The 12,837-nt window shown below is 36.1% G+C and overlaps 1 protein-coding gene across 2 annotated transcripts in view; it reads right to left on the bottom strand.

Moving 5' to 3' along the window:
• Positions 1-12,837, bottom strand: part of RNGTT (RNA guanylyltransferase and 5'-phosphatase) — a 171,378-nt gene that overhangs the window by 99,402 nt on the left and 59,139 nt on the right. For both annotated transcript variants that reach the window (XM_039729316.1, XM_039729324.1), the window contains one exon: positions 7,390-7,554. In XM_039729316.1, coding sequence (XP_039585250.1) covers positions 7,390-7,554 — 165 coding nt within the window. The remainder of the gene's footprint in view (positions 1-7,389; positions 7,555-12,837) is intronic.

Below are 12,837 nucleotides of genomic sequence, written 5' to 3'. Positions count from 1 at the left end.
TGAGAAACTGACATCAATTAACTATGATGTTTTCAAATGCTTCTTTCAAATAAGAGAAATAAGTTCCTCCAAGAAACTTACAATTGACTTTTGTGATAGCTTCAAAATTAGAGAAATGTGGACTCCTTGAAGCTTTGCAGGAATGACCCTGCCAAACAGCAATATTTCATATTTATTTTTCCTGACAAAAAACCAGCAATATATTTAATGGCTTGGCCATTTCATGTACTGTGCTCTTCACAGTTCTCTGTTTCAAACTGCACGGTGAATTCATGTTCTTTCTTTTAGGCATGGGTTATGTTGCCCACATCACTCTCCCCACACTCCCACCTGGCAGAACACACCCATCTGAGATTACAGTGTCGCTGGAGCCAGAGGAGATTTAATAGGTTCCACTAGCAAATGCTTTGATCTATTTACATATAAGCTGCAATCTATGACATTCCTGAATGGATGAAAGATGCTTGGTAAAGCCTGTAATGTCTTCAGCTGAGCAAGGCTCTCATTACACTGATGCTTGCAAGCTCTCTAATGCTCTGGGTTTGACCAAATACTAAATTCAACAGTTCTTCTGATGTCAGAGGAAAGAATGGCACTGGGTTGAGTACAATGGGGCTGAATGACCTTCCACTGTTATATACTTGATAAGGTGTAGCTGTTATCCAGCCCCTGCATAAACTGTTCCAACATAATCTGGTCTCTGGTTGCCAAAATCATGGATAGGTCTGTTTTAAATAAGTCAGATAATTGAGGATTTTATTGTATTAAGCATTTCTAATAAGACGTGTCAAGAAAGACAAAACTGTATACACAACAACTCAGATACAAAACTTATATACAAGAACATAATATTTTCATACATTTACTGTTACAATTCCTGATTAAAACTGGGCTAATATTTTATACTGGGCCTGAAGCATTGATTTTAACACCAAAATTAAGGTTTAACTTTATATTCTGGATGTTTAAAAAAATCAGATTCTACTGCTATGCAGTGGCACTCAAGGGCTTTATTTGCTACAAAGTTGAAATTAAAACTGTAAAGCCGTAATAGTAAAATGCTAAGATTTTGTAATTTATTTTAAAGATTAATTTTGTTCAAGACCTGGTTTTGGGGTTTTTCTCAATATTGAGCATATTACAAGAAAAGAAACAGCTAGCAGTGATGTCCCATAATCTTGCATAATAATAAATTGCTTTAAATTTCATCCCCATCTTTACAATTTTCTTTGTGCTTTTATTCATTTTATCCAAATTAAGTGCATGTCTCTTGAATATCATTCCAATAGGAGAAGGCTGATGGCTTCCCTGTGGAGCTGCATTGCCAGAAGGCAGTTTGGAAAGTGACAGCCTGTGAAGTGGCACAATGGACAATATTAAACAGTTGCCCCTCAATTAATGAGTGGAGTGACCCACTTAGTCACCACAGCTGAGTCTTCTAACTAATTCAGAAGATATAAAATATACAATTCAATTGTCCACACTGGCATACCAATTGATAGTTAGGTCCAAACAGATTTGCATTTCTCTGGTTTGGTAATACACCATAAAACTGAAAGAAGAAATCATTGTTAAAGACACTTTTCCCACTTCAAAAGGTATTTCCACTGTACAAAACACAGAAGAAATAATTTACAAAAATGTTAGAATGTTCAAATCTAATGTTAAAGTGTTAAAAGCTAAGCTGAATATGTACTGTCCTGATGTTTAAACTTACAGTGTGCGCCAAGTAGAACATTTTATCCATACAGCTTTATTTTTCCACTAGTTTCAATGTTTTTTTTCTCACACGATAGTTTCACAAGTCAGAATTTAATTAAATATTCCTTATGTGAATCATTCTACATTAATTTAATTTGTACCACTAGCAATATCTAACATGGGCCACAAGTTATGAAAATAATCATTCATGGAAATATCCAAGACTGTTTGTTTTAACTTCAGTAGATCACTTTCTGAAAAATGTGAAATGTAACTAATGTGTGAATAATTTCTCAAACAAAAATACTTCTTTCCTAACCAAAATACTACTGTGCTGAAATATTATACTTGACTTTCAACATCATAAATAATAATAACCAAAAGCAAGTCACCTAATCCTCTTGTTTACTCCAGGAAACAAACAGATTCTTCTTCACGAATGGGTCTCCTTAAGTGACTCCAGCAAAGCCAGGAGGCTGAGAAGTTAGCCACAGCTGAGTCAGTGTTGCCCTAGCATGAGGGAACCCAAATCTAAGCAAGTAGCTGCTGCCTCCCTGTCCCACAGAAAGCCAAGGAACAGTCAAAGGCAGCTGGACACCCCACCAGCACTGGCCTACAAAGCCTCTGCTACCCTCAACATCCCACTGACAGAAATTATGTGTATTCACACCACTGCAGTGCTGCAGCTCGCTGCAGGAAATAGCTGCAGTTCAAGCACTGAATTTCAAGTGGCAGTAACCTACATTCAGCTCAAGATCTGTAATTTAGTCACCTATTTCATCTTACCATTTACAAAGCTACCAGTTGGGCTGATTGGCTGTACTTACCTTTACAATTCATGTGGTAAAATAACTTTGAACAATCGGGCTGAAGTATTACATGCTGGGATATGAGCTGCCTAGTGAAGATTTCAAATTCTAGTATAAGGTAATGTGTCGGCGGCTTCTTATTCCCTATTTGTTTACCATACAAAGCTACCAGTTGGGCTGATTGGCTGTACTTACCTTTACAATTCATGTGGTAAAATAACTTTGAACAATCAGGCTGAAGTACTACATGCTGGGATATAAGACAGCTGCCTAGTGAGGTTTTCAAATTCTAGTATAAGGTAATGTCTTGGCAGCTTCTTATTCCCTATTTGTTTACGGAGTTCCTCAGGTCAATGATTATTTGTGTTTTCAGGAAAAAAACATGCCAAAAAGAAAATTTAAGTGAAGGTTACACCAGCAGAAAAGCATCTAAAGGTGGAATAAGGCACTACTGCTTTTACACCATTAAACTTTCCATTCTTGGGGAGACGGAACAGGACAAAGTGAGAAAGAAATGTAAGAAATGAAGAAATAAAAACAAACAGAAACAAAATGGTAGAGGGGACATGGGTTAGAAGACAATTAAAAGGTGATTAGATGATAAATAGGCCAAAACCTTGGAATGGAACAGATGGAGTGAGGAATATGATGTAGGCCAGACATGAAGAATGGCTGCCAACTCTAGGTCTGTAAATGCAGGATTGAAAGGTGAGCTGATTAAACTACTCCTGAAGGCATAGAAAATCAAAACAAATATAAAAACAGAGGAAACAATTCTTCTTGGCAGTAAAAAACCTCCAGATGGTAACATTCCCTCTCCATTGAGATGGGGAATTCAAGATCTTCAAAAAATAGAGTATTTGACACTTCTGCATCCGCCATTGTTGCCATGCAATTCTTCTGTCTTCAGTCCCATGACTGCAAAGCTTCTCCATGTGTTGTCTGTAGGCAACTTGGAGATGTAATACAGGGCCTTGTCATTTTCAGTCAGTTTTGGTTAACAGCTCTCTTGGCAGACACAGATGAGCAATGCCTGCATATTCTGCCCTTCATCAGGGCTCACTCTTTCAGGGCATGCAAATACAAGCTTACAGCTGCCTGCAAAATACATGAACATCAGCAAAGTGTGCACTTACACATTCTCCTGCATCACCAGAAGTCCACAGGCGCTTTATTTTCCAAAGCAAACCATCTCAACAGGAGCTATACCTTTATTGGTATAAACTCAAAACATTCCACCTCTCCTGACTACAACAAAAGCAGTTTTAAAAAGAAAAAAAAAAAATCCAAATGTCAAATAAACCAAGAGAATAAAGTAAGTCACCTGTCAGTTCACAGATTTGACAGAAAATTTTTAAAAGGATCCCAGACCATTTAATCTTCTAGCAGAGATTACCTTCCCTCTAATCCCTCTAGGACAAGCTGTCATTTTAAAACTAGATAATAGTCTAAGAACTGACAAGTCATTGACATACAGTGTGCTAACATTTGCAAAAGGTTGTTCGCTTGACCTGTATCATTGTTTAACCTTTAGCCCTTTTGTTCCATTGAGAGTGATGGGCAGAATTCTCTGTGGGATCACAGACTGCACAGAAAGGAACTTTTTTCCTACTCCTGTTAGACAGAATTTTCAAGAGACAATGGGCTTTAGTGATGGCATCCAGACTCAGACTGTCCACACAAAAAAACCTTGCAAGAGAACTGTGAATTGGTTTAAGCAAGGAAAGCCAAGAGCTGGACCATTTCCAAGAATATAATTATTTCTATGCACCTGTACTTCCTGCTGAATATAATGAAAATAAAGTCTTGCTGAAAAGCCTAAAATTCCTGTAAATACAAGGCCATGGTTCAAAGCCTAAGAGTATGAAGCATTTAAAACTCAGCTTCTTCCACTGGCTGCTGCAATCCCTACATAATGGGTGGGAGAATTTGACCATATCATCTCCTTGAATTCTGATGCAAACCAGTAAGTGCAAAGAAAGCATGATATGCAACAAAAGTGACCAGTCATGCAAGTGTAATAACAAACACCAAAAATTCAACTTTGCTCAAAAATATCTACGAGAACCTGAAAGTTACATTAAAAGGAAGTTCCCAGCTAACACTAAAATACTAATCTGTGTTTAATTGATTATAGAGGAAAAAAAAACTTTAGTGATACTGCTTTCTTCATCAATATCAGAGTTCAACAAGGCAATATTTTAGAGACTCTGAGAATATACAACCTGCTCTCCAGTGATTGTTTGTTTCTTTTCTCTTACCACTAAAACTCAGTCTTACAAAAAATAAAATCCATCCAAACATCTTAAAATAACACTGAAGGCAATATTATAAAGACACAGCCCTTATTTCCAAAATCCAAAACTAAATCTCAAGACACAACTACAAACCCTGCCATACTTTATAATTGCACTTTAAAAGTGCATTTCATTTCACAGTAAATTGATTTCCAGATTTTAAAAAAAATCAGTCAGTACCTAACTCTGGTATTAAAGTTGCAAATCCATAACTCAAAGAACATTTTCATTAGTGGATGTATTACATAACACAGCACAAAGTTTACTGCTGTTTCAAGTAATTACTTCCACTTTTTCACTGAAAATAACTAAGTCTACATGGAAAACACTCTTTTTTTCTGGTATAATTAAAAGTTTTAGCCACTTTTTCTGCTATTAAATATAGCAGTGAGGCTCCTGGCCTTTTGAGTAATCTTCCTATAGTCCACACAATCTAACACACATTTACTGATACATTAGTTTTAATAAAAAGAATGGAATGATGGAGGGAAGCTGTGAAAAAGAGGTCTAGAGCATTCTCTTGTGAAGTTCAAACTGCATCCCAAGAACATGTTTCAAAAATTAAAGCTTCTCAAAACAAAAATAAGATGTGATGAAGTACATTTGATATCTGTGTTTAATTGATTATAGACCCAGCAAACCCAAAAAAAAAAAAGAAAAGAAAAAAAAAAGAAAAAAAAAAAAAAAAAAAAAACAACCCCAAGCAACTCCAAGACTCCAAATTATACTCTAAAAGTTTTGATGAAACCCATTCGGACAAGGTATGGGTTGTCCACTTTTTCAGTCCTGAATATGCTGCTGCAATCAGAGAGCCATCTTATCTGTGACCAAGGACTGCTACTTCCTTGATCTTTTAAAACAACAAGCCTTTGGAGGGGACTTAAGAAGCCACATCTTCTCTCAGTGAAATACACTGGGAGGAAAGTAGGGAAGAAACCCAGGCTTAAAAATATCACAGCTTTTCTGAGACCGCTCAAGGGTGCAAATCTTTAAGGATCTTGTGGTGGTTTTACCCCAGCCAGCTACTAAGCACCACAAAGCTGCGCGTTATAGTCAAGAAAGGAAGGATCCTGTTAGATCCTTTCTAGATATGAGAGGATCCAACTCTTCTTGGAAAAGAAAATAAAAACATCTAATTGAACATAAGGAGAAGATCTGCCTAAGCAGGTCTCACTTTTCATCCCCTTTAGGATCCATTCAGCAGCACCTCTCTCTGGAGAGGCATTGATGCATATGAAGAGACTTAGAGGATAGAAGGAATTCCTTGTCTTCCTGCAGACCTTGCTGTCATGCACATAGAGTTGGCAAACTCTCTCAAGACATTCACCACTGATGCAAGAGGAAGTCTGCTTGCTTTTTCAGCTATACTGATGAGGTATTCATCATTATGTTTGTTGCTATAGTAGCAGAGATGACTAAATAAAAATAGGATAAAGATCCTTTGGGCAAAACAATACTATTTTTAAATAGTCTTTTTTCAGAATAAGGCGATGCTTCAATAGACTGGACTACTGTTTATAGTCTATTCTGACCATACATAATGAAAAATTGACAAATTTATGATGAATATGAAAATGCAAGGCTTTTTTCATTACACTAAGGAAGTGTTACAGGAATCGCACTCATCAAGTTCACAGAAGTAATGAAGTGAAAAGGTATTTTGAGGTAAGTAAGAGCAACAATAATTCCTACTTTATATATTGATCTTTTGAGAAAATATTTTGTGAACAGTATTCTTTTAGCAGATATAGATTTAAAATCCATTTTGAACCAATAATTATTTCTCTTAAGTGTTTAGCAATATTGCCTTAGATAAAATTCCACATCAATACTGGTACTGCAACTTAAAACTCCTTACAGTTATCATAAGGCATACAAACAATTCTCAAATATTGACATAAAACTTCTTGCTTATTGAGAACAATTATCAGACTTCAAGCCTCCTAAGAAGCTTTCTGTTCTAAGAGTAGTAAAAATAACATATTTCACTCCGTAAGGCTGATTTAAATGAGGACAAAAATACCCTATCATGTACATTGTACAAAAAGAAAAACGTGTAACCTTAACTCCAAAATGTAGAAGGCTTTAGAGCCTGTCATGATCGACACTTAAAACACCTACCTCAAACTAACAAAAAAAAAATCCAAGGAAAAAATACCAAAGAAGCCATACACCAACCCCAAATATCCCAATAAATAAAAAGTGTATAGATATTCATATCTCAAAGATGCTTTTAAGGTGGTGTTAACACATTAGGGTAAAAAACTGTTGACTGAACTGCATTTGAAACACAATCATCTCACATGCAGATTGCAATGTCCTTAAAGTTTTACCTGGTACTTCAGATTTATTGATATCTTCAAAAACTGTCTTCTAAAATCCTGAGATTAAGTAACAAAACAAAAAAAAACCCCATTTTTCAGAACATCCCAACTGCCAGTCACTCCACAACAATTGCTGAGCATTTGGTTAGCAGAGGAACTCACTGGAAGACACAACAACAATGCTGAGGGAAAACCTATACCTACCACTGTTATACAGCCTCCAGTACCACAACATAAAACAACTGAAATCAAGCTTACCTTTCTGGAAGTGTAGATGTCAAAAAATGGTTTGTTTCGAACACTGAACGGTTCCTGAGCTTTGTCAATGAGACCACTTTTCATCTTTTCATGTCGTGGAAATATAATCTCTTTCTCTATACATGCAAGCCGAACATTAAAATCGCAGTCTCCAACAGGCTGTCCCTGCCAAGTTACAAAAGTCAGTATTAAAATCAAACACCAAATTATTTGAACAATGTAAGTTTTCCTAACACTATATTCAGAATACTACAGATACATAGAAGTATTATCAAGGTACTAAATTTTTCCCAAATGTGAGGTTTTTCAAGCATTTTTTTCCTCAGGCTGTAAGTGGTTTAACCTAATCAAAGTTCACAGAAAGCTAGAAACCTGTAATATGCATTCAAGCATACATGAATTAAACACTTAAATACCTTTAAAGTTAAGCAAAATAATTTAAACACTCCCTAATTATGGCTTTTATATGGCAGCTATACTTCTCCACATAGCTTTCCTCTGAAGTCATTTAGATCATTTTGTTCACAATACTTTTAATGACAAAGCATTTACACATTTAAGTGAACTCCTTGCTCGAATGCAGTATATTGATGCCTTGAAAGAAACATTAATTAATGTTCATTTTTCTGTCACAGAAAAAAGAAAAATAGGTGCAGTTGGAAAACGTGCCAATAAACAATGGCTACAAAAAACTGCAAGATATTTGATGGCTCAGTAACAAAAAGGCAGTAAAACCCTTCGCTAAGCCTCAGCAGCATGCCCTGACCTTTCAAGATCTGAAATAAACCAGCAGCTTTACATTGCTCTTTCTACATTTGGTGCATTGCATCAGATCAGTATGAGCATTGAAAATGCACATTTGTCAGATTAGTAACGGCTTGTAATGGAGGTCATTATATTTTGAGCATTTGATGGTGAGGAAAACACGCTATGGATATCACTAGAACAAAACAAGCAACTGTCAACTAATAAATTCTAAAGCTCGTTTCAATTATAGATGTCACTTTCACAGCAATGAGACACAAAAGTCATAGATTTGCACTGTTACAAGTGTGATTAAGCACAGAAAGTTATCCACATGAGATCATCCCTCATTTTGCCACCCCTTTCACACAAGAAAATAATGTTCAAAACCCATTCCTTTCATGGCCTGCAGAGAATAAGCTCACAGAGCTTTCTCTTGCAAACAAGAATTCTTCAAAAATTGAAAGCATTGAGCAAAGGAAATTGGGAAGACATGGGACTCAAATCATCAGTGGCAGCAGTACAGCTGAGCAGAAGAACTGGCTAGCAGGTACCTCCTGTACTACAGGCAACTTGAAGAAAAAAAGCACTGCCCCAACATGCATCAGAGAAGATCTGAACTAGTCAATTGGAAAGAAGGCCAAAGGAAAAATGGCAAAATTACATTCTGATGAGGCTTACAAAGGTAAGAGAGCAAGTAGCATCTAAACAGGTATCTCAATTAGGAGAAAAACAGAGTGCCTGTTTTAAATAACATTAATTTAATCAGTTCTTTCCAAAGTCATATTGGCTTTCACCAAATCCTTTGACATTTCATACTCCCAAAGTGGCATTAAGCTTGTCTTATATTTTTTTTGCTAGCATTAGAACCTACTAGACCTCTATCGTAAGTCCTCAGCTGTTCATGGCAAGAGCTTTAAGAATTATGTATTGCTCCCATACCACATGTAACTCACAACCACTTTCTTTTAGGACTCTGCTTCAGTCTACACAAGAGCAGGCAGCACAGCCACCACCATTCTGTGGGGAACCACATCTTATACAAGGCCTGTGGCAGACACCACAGGTGAAATGTCTCCTAATCTCTGTTCACTCATCCATGCTCATGAAGAAGAAAGCTTAGCTGGCTTTTAATATTGCCTTCAGTGTTGTCCTCCATTCAAACATGAAGGTGTTATCAGTAAAGAGCCATTCAAATGAATAGAAAATTAAGAGTATGGAAAAATCCAAGGGGCAGGAGAGTAGTTCACTCTTTATTCATTTCTCACAGAATACAGATGCACAATCTACAGATTTTAAGTGTCACAGACAAAATGTTGGAAAATCAATCTTTCCTTCCTTCTTTTTTTCCTTCCTTTCTTCCTGCCCCTATGTATAGCATACTTGGGTATTCATCTATACAGTGACTGAGCTTGCCCTGGTTTGTACATGTAATTAAAACACAGAAAACACATCTCAACCCCCGTAACAATGGACTGAAGAACTGATTGAAGAATTCTTTCCTAGGAGATGTGTATATATATTTTTTATCACTTCAAAGAACCCCATAATTCTCTAGGTAGATTTCAGCAAGATCCAGTGCACATGCTCTCTTCCCTATAGTATCTTCTCCACTCAGCCACATTTTATTAGTAGGTCTGAAAGAGCAAATTAACTAATTAATATTTCATACATTTGAGCTTCCAATAAGCCATTAAGCAGTTAGGTTATTTAGAAAGCTTTTTTACAATGACTCCTTCAAAAATGGTTTTGTGATTTATATTTCCATCCATAAACAGTTAAATTAAAAGCTGAAGCAACTTCATATGCACCATAAACCAGCTGAATCACTTTCTTTTCCTTAAAATATTCCTTTCACCTTTCTCGTTTACTTGGAACTAATTATTTCCTGCAGTTCTGCCAATCATATATTTCTATTTTAAAGCTAGTTAAGTAGAAGGGTATATTACAACTAGGTTCCATCAAATAAAGGTCAAAGCTGGGCTGACATAAGATCACATGAGAAAGGAAAACACAGACAACGCTGCCAAGCTACTTCTTCATCAGACTAGTAAACTAAGAAGGCAAACAGTATTTCATTACGAAAGCACAGGACATTAGCAATAAGAGAACTAACACATAATTAAATTTAAATCAAGGACATACTGAATAAAAGTAATATTGTAGGAATATGGCTCTTCCTTTATTATTAGACATAATTACAAAAAATGTTGCTAATATAGAACATGTTTATCCCAGACATAGCCAAAATCTTGAAGTGATAAAATCCTTAGCTTTTATCAAATAAGTAGGAGGGTAATGTAGGCTACAATAAATAATTCAGAGACCTTGACAAAACCAGGAAGAGATTATATAGTGTATAAAGCACACATTTAATAATTGTCAAAAACCAAGACATATATAATCTAAACCCAGGCATTAAGAGCATGTTTTAGGCAATACAGATGTTTTACTAACTTAAGCGATCAGATAATTAAGACCTTATTCCAATATGTTGGTTTTTACTTGTCTGAGAAGGATGAGGGTCACTATTGCTTGACAACATAATTACTGAAGTACATTAAATAATAATTCCTGTTCTAGATATTTTTAACCTAAAATAAGTGTGTTAGCAAAGGGTAAAACAAAATTAACAAGTAGCATGTATCTCCTACCTATGCTAGAAAGTTACACTTCCCTCTCACTGTAAATAAAATGTATCCTAAAGCAAAATATCATTTAGACAAGCCTTAAAAGAAGAGTCATCTGTTAAATCAACACCTCTTCCTCAAGCAGCTTTCTTCACCTGTTGAAACTCTGTGCATTGCACTAAGGTCACAACATGGAGTGGGCTTGCAAAATATAGTTTGGATGTTAAAACATCCCCCACACAACTTCAAAACATAAGATGAAATTTCTACTGAACTTTAAAATCCACCCAGGACTCAACATTTCTAAATTTAAACTCCAGTTATTTCAAATTAACTTCTCAACAGAAATTATATATAACAAGTCACATAAGAATCACAAAAAGAAATGGGTTTAAAAACACTGAAAAACAGGATCTGTAGCTCATTTAATATCCATTGTCTTGAGCAGATGGGGGAAGGTAATTTATTTGCTGGATGGAGATTAGAAAAAAAAAAGAAAAAAATGCTACCACCAAAAGAAACCCACCTACCCAACAAGACCAGTCCCTCTAACAATGCTCCAAATGGGTGCCAGAAGACAGAATTTGGACAAGTGTCAGGCTGTGCTCTTGCCCTCTGCCCAGTTCACAGAGACATCAGTGTTGAAGTCAAAACCTCATGCTGCATCAGGTGAGGAACTCAAATCCCAGGTCTTTACATACAGCAGGATGGCAGGAGTGGCTGAGACAGGGATAAGAGGCTAACACAATTTCTGTTGCACACCCTGCCTCTCTCTCCACAAGGAGAAAGGTATCCCTGAGGATCTACCACCATCACCATCCACATTTAAGTTTCCCTTCCCCTGTGTTTCTAAGGTTACTTTGTGGCCACAGCTCAGCAAATGCCACAAGCCTCACACAGAAAGTCCTTTACCTTGATGGATGCAGTGAACACACACAGGCACCAAATTCCATAAAAGTACTTCATCTTTGATTTTGGTATTTATGTGGTTTTTTCCACAATGCAACTATAGTAAAAAGAAAAATAATGCCTGGGCCTCTGCACACAGCTGATAACCGGCATGGGCAGGATAAACTGAGAATATTTATTCTTTTCTTCCATGAGATATGGCTGAAGTGTATCCACCAGCAAAGCATGCTCCATTTGCTTCTCCAGAGCAGTACCTGAGACATGAATAATTCAGCACGCAGACACAGATATACATCCATGCACGTCTTCACTTACTGCGCCAGAGCAGGACATATGTCACAACTGTCTTAGCTTTAATGATTTTGAGAGAAGAATAAAGAATAAGCTCAGCCTGATATTCTACCCTGTGTTTAACATTATTATTGACAATTCAAGGCACCCACAGCTGACATCTGTATTCCCAATGAAAGCCCATTATTAGTTTTCCCAACTTCTGAAGACCACGGAGTCTAATATTTTTAGTTTTATATTAATGATCTGGCACATGTTTCTTCTGACCATGGTTTTATAGAGCTGATTTTTTTGTACACATGGCTTTATACACAAACAATATAAAACTGCTGTTTGAGTTTCCAAACAAGATTATTACTACATTCAGTGCCTGAAAGGCTTTTCTCATTTCCTATGAAGTTTTCTTTTTGAAGCAGAATTAAAAGTAAAGAATTAGAGAAAAGAAAAAATTTCTAGAAATACGACCCTTAAGTTCTTTATTTCTAAAAGGCAAAAGGCATTGCAATCAACAGAATCTAAAAATTCATTTTAAAATTTTGGCAGTTACCTAACTTTAAAATGTTGGGGGTTTTCTAACTTTTTTCACTCAAATATTCAAAACATGTATGACAAGGGCAAGCTACTCAGCAGTTTCAAAAGGCTTCTAAAGTTTAGCTTAGCATCAACAAGGTACAGCATGTGAAGTACTGTTTCAATTGTAATAATACAACCACTGTGCTGCAGGAAAATTATTACAATTTGTATGTTGTTGTTTTGTACAATGGAATATTGCTCTGATTTACCACAGAACAAAAATGGTTTGAAGAATCAGGCCTACTAAAAATATTGAGACATAAATTATTGGTATTTCCTTAAAAAACAATCACTGAAAATA

Source organism: Passer montanus, unplaced genomic scaffold (genome assembly GCF_014805655.1).
Source record: "Passer montanus isolate IOZ18808 unplaced genomic scaffold, ASM1480565v1 scaffold11, whole genome shotgun sequence".
NCBI classification, from domain to species: domain Eukaryota; kingdom Metazoa; phylum Chordata; class Aves; order Passeriformes; family Passeridae; genus Passer; species Passer montanus.
The sequence above is the reverse complement of the archived record's forward strand: the minus strand, read 5'-3'. Positions and strand labels throughout refer to the sequence as shown.